This window comes from Monodelphis domestica, chromosome 1 (assembly GCF_027887165.1).
Source record: "Monodelphis domestica isolate mMonDom1 chromosome 1, mMonDom1.pri, whole genome shotgun sequence".
In the NCBI taxonomy this organism is placed as follows: Eukaryota; Metazoa; Chordata; class Mammalia; order Didelphimorphia; family Didelphidae; genus Monodelphis; species Monodelphis domestica.
The window spans coordinates 91,103,632-91,122,014 of NC_077227.1; the positions used below are offsets into that span (position 1 = coordinate 91,103,632).

The window sequence follows — 18,383 nt, forward strand, 5'->3', positions numbered from 1 at the left end:
TTCCTGTATTAGAGGCATCCAAAGTCACAGAGCTATTAAGTATCAGAGTTAGGATCATCCCCCAGGTCTCCTGATTCCAAGTCTAGTGGATTTTGCCTGTTCAACAGAGATTCTTAATTTAGGGTCCACAGACTTCCAAAGTTATCTGCGAATAGATTTCAGGGAGTCTGTGAACTTGGAGGGAAAAATATACATCTTTGTTTTCACTAAACCACAATTGTAGAATTTCCTCCCATTATAGCTGTAGGCAAGAGAGATTATTCTGAGAAGCCTTCATGAAACTACTGGAGAGATCCATGACACGAAAAAAGGTTAAGAATCTTTTTTCTAAAAGTTTCAGAAAAGCTTGTTGGCATGAAGGAGGAGCTGGAAGCAGAGACACCAACAGGAAGTCTTAGAGAAGTCTAGCTCTAAATAATAAGGACTTATGTTAGGAAGGTAGCAAAGGGGAAGTGGTCAGATGCAGAAAATATTCCAGAATCAGACTTGGGACTAATTAGATGGGAAGGGAAGGTGAATGGAGAAGTCAAAGATCAATATGGTGGACCCATTAGCAGAAATAATGAAATCCGGAGAAGAGGATGTTTGTTGGGGAGAGAGTAGAAAAGAGAAAGATGGATTTGTTGGGTTTGAAGCCTTGGCAGGCTATCCAGGTGCAGATGTCCAGCATGGAGCCAGAAATGTGGGTCTGAATCTGGGGGAAGATCCAAAGCTTCAGGCCCCCAAGGCAAGCTAATAACCAAAGTCAGATCAGGTATATTGTTGCAGTTGGCCCTCTTCCACCTCTCTGCAGAATTTGTAAGCTTGCTTGCAATCCTCTGTAGATTCAATATTCAAGACTGAAGCAGTTTCAAAAGCATTCCATTTGAGGTGTGCTTTTGAAAGCATCTCATTTCCTGCTGAAGACAAGCCTCAACGTTGTTAGCTAATTGCCTCTGTGGCATTGGGGAGGACTCCTAACCTTTGACTGGAGAAGTCTAGATTCACACCCAGGCAAACCAGTGTGGTCCCACCACTCACCTCACGGGCTGGGTTCACAGGAGAAAGGAGCACCCTTTTGTGTGGGTCCATGAACATGTCTGGCGTGTGCCAGCCACTAGAGGGCATGGACAGACATGAGCAGAGCCCAGAATACAACTCGGGACAGACCTGAAGCAGAAGAACAAAGGGAACTCTTGGGAATGTAGTTATGCCTTACCTGTGGAAACATGTTTCACTCTCTGTTTTGTCCTCAGAGCTCTCTGCTATCTCGTGTTCACTCTGGGACATGTTTGTTTTACCCAATCAGACACTGCTTTCAGCAATTGGTGTAAAAAATAACAGATGTGGGGAAAAACTCCACTGAAACCCCCAAAAGATTCACTATCCAGACACTACACTTGAATCTGCCATTGACATAGATCTTAATGATTCCGGAGGCATTAAAGAAATAATTAATCACTGATTTGTTCAATCAGACTCTGTCATATTTAGGTTAAGCCTTCTCATTTTCTGGATCCAGACAGTACTAAATTTCTAGCCAGAAGATCAGAGGTTTTAGAACTAGAATGGACCTCAGAGACCTCCATTCTAATGGCTTGTTTTATCGACAATAATAATAGCTAACAATTGTACAGTGAAGAAGGTTTACAAAGTGCTTTGCATGTGCTATGTTCTTTGATCCTTCCAGTAATGCCGGGAAGTAAGTGTTATCATTATCCTCATTTTATAGAGGAGGAAACTGAGGCATAGAGAAATTACACGACTTGTCAAGGGTCATACTGTTAGTAGGATGAAAATTAAAGTCTTCCTGACTCCAGATCCCACATCCCGCATTCAATTAATTCTGACCCTTTCAGATAAGGTCCTTAAAGTCCAGCCTAAAGAGGCTGTGACTTGTCCAAGGACACTTAAATCCTAAATGCTCAGAAACTGGATTTAAGCCCAAACATCCTCTGAAGGTAGAGCTAGTCCCATGCTTCCTCTCCCTGGAAATGAATCCTGCCTCTGACATTTACTCAGGCAGCTTAACTCCCCTGAGTCTTTTTTTGTGAAATGGAGATAATCATATTTGCCCCACTAATCCCACAGGCTGGTTGTAATTGAAAGTCCATCTTTAGATATAGTATGCTATATAAATGTGTGTTGGCATTATTAGAATATGTTCTACAGATTGTTGCATTTGTATAATTCCTGACTTAATTAGAAAATGTCTAAAACAAGCAAAATTTAAAGCCACACACACATATAAATATGTGCACATATATCCAGTATTTAGCATAGTTATAGGATATTATATACTCCGTATTATGCCAGACAATGGGTGTGAGGGGTGGGGAAGAGGGGGATGAATAAATATTAGATACTGGGTACACTGAGCTTACAAACTAGTTGGGGAGTAATGCTATCCATATGAGTAATTGTAAATAATAGGCAAAGTTTACCCAGGGTGTCCCCAAAAGTCTTAGTGAAGTTTCAAAATTTAAGCTTAATAAACAAGTTTTAATATTAAAACAACCTTTGGGATACCTTGTAGAATAATTGTATTATTATACATGTATTATATGTAACAAGCATTAGTCATGGGAGTGATTTAAACAGAAAATGTTATAGACGTTCAGGGGATAAAGAAAGCCCTTCTAGCTGGCTGGAGGGCTGGGGGAAGGTGGGTGATGAGGGGAGGTTTCACAGAGAGGTTGATCCCTATTTAGACTTTGAAGGATGCAGAGATAACATTTGGGTAAGCAGCAAGGGTGAGAGGAAGGAGGGCATTTTCAGCTGGGGAAATGGCATATCATTAATCTCTTTTCGATGGCATGCACAGTACTGGCTAAAATAGCAGGAATATTTTTTCTCTCTGCAGTATGCTATGATAGCCTAGCAATAGTGCTACTGTAAATTATACTTTGAAAAGAAGTGGGCCAGGGAATAGAAGGATCCTTCAAATAGCAAGAGCAGATAAGGAATAACCAGTAGTGGTGTTTCCAGTCCCTTTAATTGGATGGTCTAAGAATATATTAAAATGAATAACAAGCTAGGGGAAAACAATGATTTTTATTCATATGAAGTTTTATGTTGAAGAAGCCAAAACAACTCTGGCTTGTTTAGTCTATCTTACAGGGTGCTATGAAGAGTTAGTCATTATTCCATAAGTTTGGGCATTTTCAATATATCTCATTTGGAGAACTGGCAGCTCAAAAGTAGATTTTTTCCTTGAAAATATTCGTTTGTTGACTCTTCTCCCCAAGCCCACTGAAATATTGCCATTAAGTATAATATACCGTATGTGGGAAGCAGCATTCTCATGGGAGACAAGAGTCCTGGCTTTTAGTCCCAATTGGATTATTAACTAACTTTGCAACCTTGGGCCTCTCATTCTAATGTTTTTGAACCTTAACATGCCACATGAACCATTATTCCCTTTTAAAGTTCAAGGCCATTAGTCTCCAACAAAGTAACCTCTTTCATTTGCCTCTCTCCACCAATCATGCATATTGGAATAATGCCATCTGGGGGCTTCTATTCAGGCATTTTTTTAAGGAAAATTGTTCTTTGGCATTGAGGTGACCATTACTAAAAATGACACATGGAAGGGCACATAGAAGGGAAGGACCAATCTCTTGTAGACCCAGCCTGGGCAGAGCTGGTGTGTAGGGCATCTGCTGTTACCTATGTCAGTGAACAACAGCATTCAGTAGGTTTTCAGCAAAATGTGCTTAGGGTTTTTCTTCACCTGGTGAGGTGAATGGAAGGCCAAATTATCAAATGATTACATATTAGTATAGGAAGAATGCTGGATTTTGTGTCAAAGGTCCTAGGTTTGATTCCTGATTTGGCCCCTTACTTTCTGTGGGATTTTAGGCAAGTTATTTAACCTTTATTTAAATTCAAGCCTCATTTCTCTCCTTAGGAAAACAAGAGCTTTCACTTAAAAAACACTGGCTTTAGAGTCAGCAGACCTATATTCAAATTCTGCCTCTTCCTCTGCCTCTTGCTAGCTGTATTACTTTAGGCAAGACACAAAAATCTCTCTGGGCATCAGGGTCTTCCTTTGTAAAAAGAGGGGATTGGACTAGATCGTCTATAAGGTATTGAACAGTTCTATATCTATGATGCTGTGAACCCATTTCAGTGTTTCAAGGTCTTGATCTATGAGCCTGAATTAGAATTTTATTTTTACCTCTTAAAGAAGGAATCCTGAAAACCATCACACCAAAATCAATCAATCAGTCAATGAATATTAATAGGCACTTTCTATGGGCCAGACACTGTGCCAAGAAATGGAGGAAACAAAAAGAGTCAAAAGACAGTTCCTGCACTTAAGGAGCTTACAGTCTGATGGGGAAGACAATATGCAAACAAATACATATAAAGCAAGCTATTATGGGATAAATAGGAAATACAGGAATTAAAAGAAGGAGGCTTAAGAATTGAGAGGTTAGGCATAACTTCCAGTAAAAGATGGGATATTAGTGTGTATTTAAATGAATCCAGGGAAATCTATAAGCTAAACTGAGGAGGGAAAACATTCCAGGCATGGGGGACAGTCAGAGAAAATATCTGTAGCTAAGAGATGGTGTGTTGTTCACAGAAAAACCAGAAGGCAAATGTCACTGGATGGAAAAGCAAGGAATCAACCTTTTATTTGAATCATGGACTTCTTTGGCAATCTGGTAAAGGCTACCAATCTGTGCTCAGACTGGTTTTAAGTATATAAAATAAAATACCTAGGATTATGAGGGATGCCCAAAATACCAAGTGCAAGTCTCCAAATATATATATATATATATATATATATATTTTTTTTTTAAATTCATGGTTTCTAGATTAAGAACACTTGCTGTAGAAAGATAGCTTTTTGGAGTGAAAGAAAATGACCCAAAGATTTCATTTCTGATTCTATATTCAGAATCATTGGCAATGCTGGGGTTTAGTGATAGTGATCGATATTTTAACTTCATTTAAAACCAGTTTTCCCCCAGCAATCCTCAAAATACTTCACTTCATAGATAACCTAACATGATTTTACACTTGATTAAAACAAACCTAGAGATTAAAAATCTCAAGACTTCTTGTCTTTTCATTTATATTTTAAAGAATTTTTATTTGATGTTATAAAATATGTCAATGAAATTAAATTTTATTTAATGAGATTATTGAAAGACAGGATTCAGAATTTAAATGTCATTAATTTCTAAGTGTAAATAACATCAAATGGGCAAAAAAAACCATACACCCCCCCCAATAGAAAAGGACCACAAAAAAATTGAGAACACTTTTTTTTAAAGTCTGATAGTTAAGGTCCCCCTTGATTTGCCTTTGCCTTATTTTGCTCCATCACCAGTACAGTAAAAGAAGAATTTGCTTCTTAAAACTGAGGGTGCATTGAAGTATTGGTATCTTCATTTTCCTTCCCTTCTATTGAGGTATCATTACTAGAATAAAAAAAAAAGAAGGCGTCTCAAGAGCTTTTGAAAAAAAAATGGGTGACTACTTAAGACACTTTGTAAAGGGTAAAAACTGCAAAGAAAAAAGGGCTCGGTAGGGGGTAGAAAGATTCTGAATGTGGGCCTTGTCTGTCTTTTCTTTTAGCTGAAACCTGGAGCTGTTGTTCCTATTTCAGTGCAAACTGTCACCTTTAGTTCATGATGGCTTCACTGCCCTTGCTCCTGAACCTCAACAGATTGGGGCTGATTTACCTATTCACACTCCTCAGTGGAACCTCATTAATAGGCTTATTAGCAGCACCATTCACAGGAGGCAGATTGAAAAAAAAAGTTCCAGTCACTTTAAGGAGAAGGAGAAAAAACTGTAAAGAGATTAATTTCTCTTTCAGCAGCCTAACTGGTGTGAAAGGTTCTCTGGACCTACTGAGGTCACTTGAAGCCTATATATGATGACAGAATTGATTTTTCCCCTTAAATTCCAAACATGCTTCTGCTCTTCTCCCCTCCCCATTCCTAACCTTCTTAAAAACTGAAGAGTCTCTGTTGTGGACTTGTCTGTTAGCTTCACACACACACACACACACACACACACACAGAGGCACTTTAAAGTGAATAAGATGCTATTGATAGATGGGTGTCTTTTCATCCCTAGAAAGAATAAATTCTGAGAATTGCTTTGGGATGTTAAAATAGGTGCCCTTATTTGTCATTTTTAAGTGAAATGCTTCCTTTCCATTCAGAGCCTATAAAGCTATTAATGAATGGGGAATAGGTATTGAAGCTTCTGGTACCATTAATTTATGTGAGAATGTATTAAAAGTATTTTCAATGGTTGCTTGCTATGCCTATGGATGGGAAAATATATAAATATAAATATAGCCCAGAGACAACAGTGCTTCTTACTTGGAAGATTTCCCCATTAATTTGGGGAGAATGTAAAGATTTAAGTGCCAGCGATTGTAGAATATAAACACAGCCACATTTCTTTAGGAACAAAAGTATGAGAATTTGGAAAATCATTGACAAAAAAAGGCTAGGCAGAAATACCGAGTTGGATGACAGATACTTTTGGAAGGTATGTTTTTGTTAAAAAAAAGAAGCAGCTTAAAGATTTCCTAAGTGAAAAGACTTCAATCATTCTATTGCCCCTACCTTCCCAAATTTATAAGGTATAGCAACAAAAATACAACTTTATAGCAGCAGTTAAAATTACACATAAGTAATGGCTTTTTACAGAAGCAGTATGGAAAAAGTAATTTTCTCCATGTGTAGTGTTTGAAGTCTAATGTCTAATGAATGATTATAGTTACAATGTTTTTAAGCTTGTGAAATATTTTAAACATCTCTAAAATATCTATTAATGGATAAAAATGACAACCAACTATCTGTTTTCTCTCCTTGTATTCCATTGGCCTCAAAGACATTCCTTCTCTAAAAACACTTTTTGAAGCAAAATACAGTAAAACAACTGGATGAAAATTAGTGAAGAAATAAAATCTTCATCCTCCCTGTCAAGTAAGCAAAAGTACCATAGTTGCACAGGCTGTTGATAAATTCAGCCAAATGAGCCACTGAAGAGTAAAATGAATGAGTCATAGAAAGTTGGAGGTGGGAGGATGATTAGAGACCATCTAGTTCAACCCCAGAGACCAAGTCATTTGACTTGTCTAAGTTCATACAGCTAGTTATTTACCTGACTCGAACAGGGAATTTACTAATGTTTTAAATTTTCTTAAAACTCATCTTGGGGATTGAGATGAGAAGGGGTAGAGGTGATTGTGGGAGTGATTTTATTATTATAGGTTCTTTTTACCAATTCCAAGTTTTCTTGCAGGATTGAAAATGCAACGCTTGGAGAAAAATTCTCCCTCTTTATGACTTATCAACTTTTCAGATGCATTGATTCTCCTCTCTTATCCCCCAGTAATAACATATTAAACCATTAATAACATTTTAAAAATCCATACAATATTCACGTCAGAATCACCATCATATGCTGTCTTTAAAAGCAGAACAAACCCCTAAGCCTAGCTGCCCGTCAGTAGAATTCATTTGAGGAGTTAGGGGTGGGGTATGGGCAGAGAAGGGACAGTAGCCAGTCATTAGGAATACACGATATTGTTTTATTTTCTGTCCAGATTTTATCAGGGCTCCTTTTTTCTTGCCTGTGAGTGAATTTGTACCACTTGGAGGCGTTGTCAAAGAGAATGCTCAGAGCTCAACCCTGGAGCTCCAGCGTTCTTCGAGCATCCCATCGGAGAACACACGGTTAAACATTTGCAGGCGAGGATTCTGATTGGAAGAGCGGGCTAGAGCTGTCCAGGAAATGGCTCAGGTTTCAACAGGGGGGTGGGGGGGGGGGGGAGTGACCTGATGAGGAGAAGGGAGGAGAAGAGAGAGAGAGAGTGAGTGAGTGAGAGAGAGAAGGGAGTGTGTGTGTGCGCGCGTATGTGTATGTGTATGTGTGTGCGTGCGTTTGTATGTATGTGCACGAGAACAAGCGATCTGAGACTTGACAAAACCTTCAAAGATACCAACGGGGAATTAATTCTGCATGAAGTCTACCTGGATCCGAGACTTCTCGTTTTAAGAGAGCGATGTTTTCGGTTGGAAGTTACTCTTTGCTTTTCCAAGGCTGGATGTGTTGGACAACCTTTAACTGTTCAGAAGTGGAAAAAAAGTTTTGTTGATGAAACTAAAGGGCTGATTTCTTTCTTTCTTTCTTTTTTTTTCTTCTCTCTTCAATCTGAAGCCTGCCCGTGGATCACAGGAATCATGTTTGCACTGTTCCGTAACCTGGGTTTTGCATCCAAGGTTTGAGTACCTCGAACTGGGAATAACCGAGGGACAATTGTTTTCTTCTGGTTGTTTTTTCCCCCTTGAGTTTCTCCCCCAAGGGACACGGGGTTCGTCACTTTGATTCATCCTGTACATACGCGCCTGCTGCTGGGGCAAAAAGGCAGATCGCATTTTCACGGAGCTTTGCCATTCAAGGTAATTGTACTGGGGTTGCAAAAGTCAGACCCGAACCAATACAAATAGGAACTGTAGAAGCTGGAGGGAGAGACGCCGCGGCGGCCCGAAGAAGAACTCTGGATGTGGGGCAGGGGCTGGGGAGCCCTACGGGAGTCTGATTCCCTGCTCCCCTTTATTTTTGCTTGTGTTTGGTAACTCCTTGCTTGTAAGGAGTCTCGGGGCAGGTTGAGACAGTTCTGGCTCGGGGTTGGGAGACTAGATATAGTTGTCTGGAGCTGAGTAGCTCACCGTCCAGCTCTCCCCTTCTTCAGGCTTCCCTCTTTCCCTTCTCCTCAAGCCTCCCCTGTCAAAGCTGCAGCCTGGCTTCTCCAGTGCTCTCTTTCCTACGGGCGCCGCACTTTAGACTCAGACTTAGCGAGTGGCGCTGCACAGAGGCTAGGAAGGCAGAGAGGATGCACCCAGACACCTCATCCTCCCCACTCCTCCCCCCAAAAAGAACTTGCTGGCGGGAGTAGCCGGTCCAGGGGAGAGGCGGCGCTTTGGCGACGCTGGATCCTTTTAATTCTGAGGCTCCGGCACGTGAGATCTGCATCCAGGATCAGTCGAGATGAACATTCCCCCCCTAGTGTTTGTGCCGGAGCCTAAGGGATCGCTTTCTCCCTCCGCCCCTCCCCGCCCCCTCCCCCAGTTATTATCCAGCTAATTCTTTTCATCTGCCTAAATTCAAATGCCCGAGAATGCGTCTCTCGCGTGGGGTGGAGGAGACTCGTAGACTTTCCCTCAGGGCCGCCCGGATTGTCCCGGGAAATATCAGCACCACTCCCTTGAACGATGTCTGGGGAGAGGGCGATGGAAAGGACCGAACGGGAGCTAGGCTTATTGGGGATGGCCTCTTTCTCTCCTCAGAGATGGGCTTGGGACTGGAGGGCTCAACTCACTTATTCTTGCTTTCCCTCTCTTGCATTAGCGCAAGGGAAGGGAGGAGAGAGTGTTGAAATGGCAAACATGTGAAAACTTGTGTGCTAATCCTCTTCCCCGAGAGGGACACTCTCACCCCGCACATGGAGTCTGAACACACTTGCAAAAAGCCAGGGGTACTAAAAGCAGAAGTGGGGTTTTAAGTAGAGCTCTGGGAAAATTAGATACAAAAGCAACTTAGAGCCTCAGACCCCAAGGTGGGCGGGGAGCCGTCCGAGATCCTCCCGGTGTTTCCCTACAAATTTTTTTTGGGGGGCCCCATAAAATTTCCCTTTCTCAAATGAATAAAATGTATATTTAAAGCAAAAGCTATCTTTTCACACAGTGACCCATTATGTGTTTGGTGTGAAAAGCTATCAACATTTAAAACCCCATTGTCTGCTTTGTACCAAATCCCTGTAAATCTTCTACTAGCCTTTACTCATTTTCATCTGAAAAGCCTGTTTAGTTTGAATAGAAAGCAATCAGTAGCCCCTCCAGCTCTCCCTGGAATGTCAATTAAAATGCAGATTTTTTTCCCACCTCTTTAGTGGTGAAAGATTCGGAGAAAAACAGGATATTCCAGGCAAGCAAATGAAAGAAATCCAACAATGAAATTGGGAGAGAAAAAAAGACCTGGGCTGCTTACAAATTCTCATTAGCTTTCAAGAATTAACATGTAGGGACCGTAGTACCAAGTCTGGGACTTTTTTGTTTTGAGATTTAAATGTGTGGAGGAATTTTATTTTTACATTAGCTGCTGCACTTTGTTAGCCCCCTGCTCCCTGGTAATCCCTTAGGAGAAGCTGAAAGGCTTGTATCTTAAGGTTTTTCCTTAGGAGGTGAAGGAAATCTGTCCCATTTTGGGTCTCTCAACTGTGTACATCACTGCGTTCGCTTCTGTTGACTTTCTTGACATAGTATCTACAAAAGAGAAATCTCTCCCAGGAGAACCGAACATAATTAAATCAACAATGCCACAATGGGAAGGGGGGGGGGGGAGGAGGAACATTTAAAGCTAAACTTAATTAACACCAGGCCTTCACTAATACTTGTTTATGCGTAAGAGTGTCTCTCCCACCCCCACCCCCCCCTCATCGCCCCCCGTTTGTTTTTTAAAGTTCTGATGTGGCTTGCGTGAGCTAGGGCCAACTCTCCTGTATCTCAGGCTGCTTTCTCCCGCCTGTCTGTTTGGCAAAGTAATTTGGGCAGGTATGTGACGAGGTGAAAATTGACTTGATGAGGGGTGGCCAGGAGAACGATCAATCATTGGAGGCTGACAGCTCCTCCCCAAGTACGGGCTGAGCAGAGAGACAGAGTTCCCTTTCAAGGGAAAAAATAAACACTACGTGCGGCTTTCACTGAGTCTGAGACTCCGGGAGGGATTATGGTATTGTAGTCAGGAAGCTGGGATTGTGGAGGCCAGAAGCATGCTGGGGCTGTGTTCCAAACATTGAAATAGAGGTCCATAATTATCCAGTGTAGGAGGTCTTGCCATACATTGGAAACTCTGGCGGGAAACACTAGGGAAAAACCTTGATTTCTTTGAATGTTGTCAGAGGCCCTGGCCACCCTAAATGGAGGGAATGCCTCTTTGGTGAGTGTTTAATCTGGAATCATCTAGCTGCAGAACTAGGCACTGGGAGAGAAGCTCATGGTATCCATGGACCTGTTCAGGTTTCTGTTTCCAGGATGCTGTTAGGTTTGAGGAACACTAGATACATTTTGCCATCTTAGAAGGGCTTCTGTCAAAGAACAGATAATTGCATGAAAGCAATCAACCTTTGATTGGTGTTGTGAAGGAGTTTTGCTAGAATTCTCTTGTTTGAAGTGGAAGATTGTCAGAATTCTGTAAACTCCATACTCTTAATTGTTTAGAAAGTTTTTTTTTTAAAATCCAGCTTGAGAATATTTGTGATCATCAGTTAAACAAGTTCATTTTTATCTTCCAATTCAGATATATGTAGATGTTTTATAAATAGATGTAATTATAACTGAGGGCTCTGAAAATTAAGCCACAGAAAATACAGGATAAAAAAAAGCAAATTAAAAAAGCCTTGGAACAATTGTAAACAGGGTCCTCCTTCATATGTCTGTACAGCTCTACATGTATATATCTGTATATCTCTATATAAAACACTGATATGTGCATGTGTCTATGTATATATTTCCTACATAGTTAGGTTTTTTTGAGAGGAGTGGAATCTATAATTGACATAGAAAGTGTCTCCCACTTGGACCTGTGGTTCTTTTGATTTCCCCTTTTGAAAACAGTACTTCATCTTCCTTAAAATTGTTTCTGGCAATTATCTGTACAGTGGCGAAGTGTTTAGTGAAGGTCAATGGGGAGCAATTTGGGATATTATGTGAAAGCTCATGCAATGTCGAAATAGAATTTCATAACTGGACCATCAAGTTGGTGAGAAATTTGGGGAAAAGCTCTGTAGTTTTGAAACCTTATTTTGAGGGCCATTGTCCATATAATGCAGAAGAAAGTGCACAGTGTATGTTTCAAGAGATTCATAGTCTGTGAAGTTTAAAGTTGTGATTAGTTCTACCCACTCCATTTGGGAGTCAGATTTTCTAAAGCTGTAAACTTCTTCCTTTGTATAACCACAATGATGTTCCCTTATATTTACATGACACTTTATAGTTTACAAAGCACTTTCTTGTACATTTGATCTTTATGACAACCCTGAGAGGTAGGTAGGGCAAGCATAATTCTGCCCATTTTACTCATGAGGAAAACTGAGACTCAGTGATCTTTAATGACTTGCTGAAGCTATTTCAATTAGGAGTTGTGGAAGCAGAGTAGAGGCTCATTGGAAATTAGTTCTCATACTCATCATTTACTCTGTAAGGTCAATTTGGTTATTATCCTAGAATCATAGATTTAGAGCTGGAAGAGTCCATTGAGTCCAACTGCTTCATTTAACAGATGAAGAAACTGAGGCACATAGAGGCTAAGTAAGTTTGGTGCTGTTTTCTGTCTTCCATGTGGTATGGCTTTTCTTAAGGTTGAAAATTTGAGAAAAATGTGAAAATAAAAAGTAATTTGTTAATATTTTACTCTTCCGTAATCATCCTAAGGGAGAAGGGTTAATATTGGCCTGAGGAAATAACAAGTTGAACTCATCTTTACAACTATCACTTTTGAAGTTTCTGCAAATAGTTGCTAAACTTAGGTCCTTGGCCAAATCCTCTATCAGCATCACTGTCTCAGAGATAGAGAAATGATTTAGAGTATTCTATTTGCTTACTCTCCAGGCTTGACTTCTCTGTTACTTATGTATTTAGCTTATGTTAGCCTGTTAATCTGTTTTATCCAGGTCAAAGGTGTTTTCTCCTGGGTTCAGCTATTTTTGTTGAGAAGTACATGGGGAACTAGATGGGGTATCAGGAGAGCCAATTTCAAAGATTATCTCAGAAACACAGTCAGATTGACCTTGGACAACTTTATCTGATTGATCTTGGGCAACTTGCTTAACCACTATGTGCTTTGGTTTCTTCATTGGTAAAATGAGGCATTTGGATTCAACAGGGCTCTAAGGACTGGTCTAGCTCTAAATCTATGATGCTGTGATAATTGCCCACCTTACAGGGTGGGCAATGAGGATCAAATGAAATAAGAAACATAAAGTACTTTGCAAACCCCAAAGTATTAAATAAATGTGAATTAATGTTATTTGTGGTAGTAGGCACTGATTGATTCATAGTTGTAGAGGATTTGGGTATCTTGGTTCCATCATTCTTTTAAATGGTGGTGGGTGTGAAGAAAGAGCGAATTAAATATCAGCCTTTGAAATTGATTTGTGACTAGTGGAGAACTGATAGAAATTGTTTTCTGTGAGTCTTCCAAACATTTTTTTTTCTGTTGTGTTACCTTTCCCTTTATCCTTAGTACAGAGTGAAGGGCATTCTGTTCTTTTAGGCTGGTTGCTTGCCCAGCATAAATGTGTGTGTGTGTGTGTGTGTGTGTGTGTGTGTGTGTGTGTGTGTAACCAGTGTTCTTCATATTTCCATTGTTACCAAACCCAAAGTTGAAGGAAGAGTAGTTAATGAGTCCCATTATTTCCACTGGAGTATTTTTAACTTTCTTTTGTAGCTGCTGCTTGGACTGCCCTTGAAACTAAGGTCAGAATTATTTCTCTTGCTGTGGGGAAGAGAGGTGTGATGGAGAGGGATCAAAATGTCCAAGTGATAAAAAGAATATACACTGAATAACTGAAATACCCTTGTGGTTGTTTCTTCTCTCTTAGGGGACCCATAAATGCCCTTTAATTTCAGATGCTTTTTTTTTGGAGAAATAATCTTAACTTTTCAGTGATTGGCATGAACCCCAATATATTTTGAGGAACAATACTGGAGGACCCGATATTATGATGGAAACCATTCATAGATAGTAGATGATAGCTCAATTTTATCATATTGCATAAACCCTCCCACTCTAGGTTTAAGGTAAGATTTTCAGTTGGCATTCAGGATGATTTCACTGACACACTAAATCTCTTTCCTTCTGCAGAAGCAGCAGCAGCAGCAGCAGCAGCAGCAGCAGCAGCAGCAGCAGCAGCCACAATAGCAGCCACATTTCTGAGCCTTTTGAAGGCCGAAGGCATTGCTTGTGGTCCATGCTTGTTTAGAGGTGTTCAGATGGGATTAACGTCCACATGGAACTATGTAAAAGGACCCGGGATTGGCACAGTGAAGATGGTCAGCTGGGGTCGATTCATGTGCCTGGTTTTAGTCACCATGGCAACATTTTCCCTGGCCAGACCATCATTCAATTTAGTTGAAGAAACCACCTTAGAACCTGAAGGTAAGTTATTTCCTTACACTTCTTGAATCTCAAGTTTTGTTCCAATTCTTTCTCTGTGGAAATGTCATGGATCTTTGACATTTTATTTTTGTAAGTAACTGTTGCCTGTATTATCATAACTGAAAACTCACTGAGAATATTGGAATGATCTTTAGGTTTATAAGTCAGGACGAGGCTCTCCTAGAAGAGGAGAGATATTTACTTGGGGAACCACAAGCTAGAAGATACATCCTCATGATTTCTGGCATTCTGCAGCTCTTTATTTTGAATAAGGGAGCCAGCAAACAGTTCACCTTTAGCGGATCCTCTCTTGCTTCCTTAGAAGAGTTAACAATGAATGCTGTATTCATTATGTACATTCACTAGCAGTCCAGCTTGGGAGATATACCTGAATAAAGTAGAAAGAGTCTCTACTTTCTAACAAAGGGAACTGTCCAAACCCTCCATTTATTGGAATTAAAAATTTTTATCTTTGGAGTAGTTTATCCTTCTGAAGTTCAGGTTGGTGAAGTTATATACCTTCCAGTCTTTTTGAATTTTTAGTCAATGTAATTTTCCTAAAGCTAGATCACTAAAGCTTGGCATTGTTTTATTGTTTTTTGAATAGTTCCAAAGTACATTGTACTTGATTCTCATATGCTTTCCACAATTGTCTTAACTTTCAAAATTTCATTTTAAAACAAGGTAGGAAAAAACAACAAGCTTTAGCAGTGAGGTTGAACATATTGAGATGTACAGAATTGGGTTCTCTGGTAGTCTCTTTGGAAATAATATTAGCCAAGTCTTTAGTCAGTGTAAGACTGAAATCTGTCATCACGAAAGAATATCGGTAGCCGAGTTATTTTTCAAGTGGTAATCTGAGAATAAAAAAGGAAAAGCCAGACTCTCATCACCACTTAATGAACCTGTTTGTTGATTACCCACCTGGTGCTCCATTGCCTTTTAGGAGCACGCCTCCATCATGAGTGATCCCCAGCTTCAGGTCAGCTGTTATGGGAAAGCGTCTGTCTGAGTTACAGGGTGGAATGATCAGGAATGTGATTATGTGGAGGACAGGTTGTAGCAGTGAAGGAAGCACAAACATTTTCAGCTTTAGTTAGAAAAAGAAATGGTGGTGGTTTGTGAAGGAAGGTGGAAAGGGAGAGGAGAGATTTGAATTCTTACCTTAGATTACACAAGGATTTCAAAAGGAACCCAGAAATGTGTGACAGTTATTGAAGAACAAGGTCAAATCTTTTCCTGCACTGAGACACTGTTAACCTGAAGCCATTGCGTAAGAGAGAATGCTGAACTTTTGTTGAGGAAAGGGAATGAAGACTTTATAATTAATAGGTTTGGTGGCATAATAAAGCCTTTCTTCATAGGCTTGAGAAGGGAGATCTGTGGGGGTTTGTAGTAGAGATTGGAAAAATTATAGATTTACTTCTTAGCATTCTCGTTAAATATGTACTAGAGCATAAATGTCATTGAAAAATGCGGTATATCTTAAAAACTTCATTTGAAGTCATTTTTAGGAAGGTCCCTGATTTCTGATGATATGCTTGTACTTTCAAAATTATATCATATTATGAGTTAAAATGAATGCTTTTCTAATTGCTAGTTGTACCTTGAGCATATGCCATAACACAAGTTAGAAAAGTAGTGCTGGGATTAAAAAGAAATTAAAATTAAAAAATAACCTCAGGAAATCATGTATAAAAAAAAGAAAATGGCCTTTTTCATCTGAATTTCTATTGCTTTTGTTGTAACATGTTAGTGAATTTATTTCAACATTAGATGAGCATGTTGGATTTATTTGAACATTCCATTAATTATAAAAGTCATAAGATCTTAGGATCACAGATTCAGAGTCTGAAGGGAACTTAGAAGTCATCTGTGAGGTAACAGGTCCAAAGAGGTTAATTGGCTTGCTCACTGTTATCTAGACAGTAAGGGACAGTACTAGAATTTGAACTCAGGTCTTTGGACTCTTACATAGAGAAAAAAGTGGGGAGATGTATATGTGTGTGGAAAGAAATGATTCTTCAGGACGGCTTTATGGGTAAAATTCATAGCCATTCAATGTGTTTGTGTGGGAGGTCAAGAGAGAGTTGAGTCCTAGATCTGGTTTTTACTAAGTAGTTGCCTGTCATTAAGTAAATAGCATCCTTTCTGGGACTCAGTTTTCTTATCTGTCAACAAGTTTGGGATAAATGGTCTTTTTTAAGGCTCTACCCAGTTCTAAAAGTTAAGTGATGCTAGCTATTTTCACTCAAATATTTTATCTTAATAAGCACATGACACCCATTTGCTTTTCTGTAGACTTTTGGTAGATGTGTTAAAAGTATATGCCATAAGTGTCCTTTTGATCAGTTTGGGATACTGAACAATCAGTCATGTTTATTGCTACCCATAGTATCAGCACTGGCGTTTCTCTACTATCCTATTCCAAAGAGCGTTTTAGTCTGATACCTTTAAAACAGAATCTAATTACATGTAAGAAAACAGTTTAGAAATTAATACTTATTAGTTTTAACAACTGGATTTATTAGCTGTTTGGTTGTCTTCTTGTTATCTAGTTTTAACATCCCTGTTAATTAGTCACCGTGACTTGGTTGGAGTGAAATGGTAAATGCTTTGGTCTCTTATATAAAGCTTTGTACTTAAAATTGAGATAAAGTGTTTATTTTGGTGAATTGTGCTTAGTTTTTATAAATAACAAGTCAAACCTGGACTTCTCATAGCATTTATAATTGGAAAAGTCTTCATAGGACCAATCTTATTATTTTGTAGTAGATGAATCTGAAGACTTGGATAAGTTAATGACTCTGCCCAAGGTCACATAGGAAGCAATGCCAGGATTTGAACTCAAATCCTCTGACTACATTCAGTAGTCCTGCCAACACACTCTCTTACTTCTTTCTCCTAGGACATTCTATCTTTGTAGATTCTTGGTGGTTAATTAACTAGGAAGTTCAGTTTAATAATATTTTCTGGGATTAAACTAGAAGGAAAAAGTGTCCAGATGGAAAAACTGCTCAAAGGTTCTCCTGTTTGTAAGAGGTCATTTTAACCCAATGGAAAGATGAATGACCCTTTATACCATCATTTTGCTCTACAGTGTAATTATATTCCAATGTCTTGACACTAAACTTTTTTTTTAAGTACAAAAACAAGAAGTATTTATACTCAGGTCTCTTAAAATAGTTTTTTAATGACAGACCTCCAGAAGCTTTAATTTTGTCAAAAAATACAACTTATCTTTGAAATGGGAATTTATTGTCTTCAGAAACCAAGCACAAAGTTACTGACTGGCTCCATTAGGTGTGTTGATTAATATTCGGATTATTTAAAGTCCAGTCAATTCTTGATATTACCCCTGGGAGGAGGCAGATCTTGCTTTCAAGTTGTTATTGACATTGTCACCTACTTTGCTTAATTAAGTCATTGTTGACATTAACGGGGATCTTTGTTTATTTTAGCCCAGCTGGAGCTGGAATAAAAGTCCCTTTTAAAACCAAAACACTTAATTACTTTTCCCACCCAGGAGAAAGTATGAACCTTGAAAGAAGACACACTTGAGAGGGTAACTGTTTCACTGGAGTTGGGTTGGTGAAAGGTGGTGGTGCCTTCACCAGCCTGGAGTTTCCGAAAGGTGCAGGATGCCAAGTCAGGTCTCCAAAGTATGGCTTCATTATGTTATCTCAAGTACTGTAATAATAACAAGTCACATTTGTGTTCCATCCTAAGCACTTTCCTCATAACAACCCAGTAAAGTAGGTAATGCAAACATTATTGTCCCCATATTATGAGCCTTAAGATGATGAGATCATAGATTTAGAATGGGAAGGGATGTTGGAAGTCATCAAGTATGGCAACTCCCCCTCCCCCCCATTTTACAGATGAGGAAACTGAGACCTCAGGAGGGTAAATGACTTGTTCACGATCACACAGAGTAAGTCAACACAGGAATCAAAAGCAGAATTTTGCCTCTAGGGCTCTCACTCTTTGCTGTATGCCAGGAGGCTTTGTAAATTCCTGAAGAATCAGATATACTCCCATTTTAATACAGGTTTAAAAAAATAACAATACACATTCTCAAGATAGAAATCATTTAAAATTATTTATTGTTTTATATGATCTGTATCTTTACTATTCTCCATTAGTGTTGGTATGTAAGATTTGACTGTAACTTGAATAGTCTACTAACAAGGACTTATTCTTGCCCA

General features: G+C 39.3%; 1 protein-coding gene across 16 annotated transcripts in view; it reads left to right on the forward strand.

Annotated features, from left to right (window-relative positions):
* The first annotated feature begins 7,812 nt into the window (after window positions 1-7,812).
* Window positions 7,813-18,383, forward strand: part of FGFR2 (fibroblast growth factor receptor 2) — a 124,276-nt gene continuing 113,705 nt past the window's right edge. For 10 of the 16 annotated variants that reach the window (XM_056803261.1, XM_056803268.1, XM_056803264.1 and 7 more), the window contains exons 1-2: window positions 7,813-8,420; window positions 13,888-14,175. In XM_056803261.1, the coding sequence (XP_056659239.1) occupies window positions 14,010-14,175 (166 nt within the window). In that variant the 5' untranslated portion in view covers window positions 7,813-8,420; window positions 13,888-14,009. Of the gene's footprint in view, window positions 8,421-13,881; window positions 14,176-18,383 lie in introns of all 16 variants that reach the window. The other 6 variants (XM_007478894.2, XM_007478895.2, XM_056803298.1 and 3 more) reach the window with 1 other exon arrangement.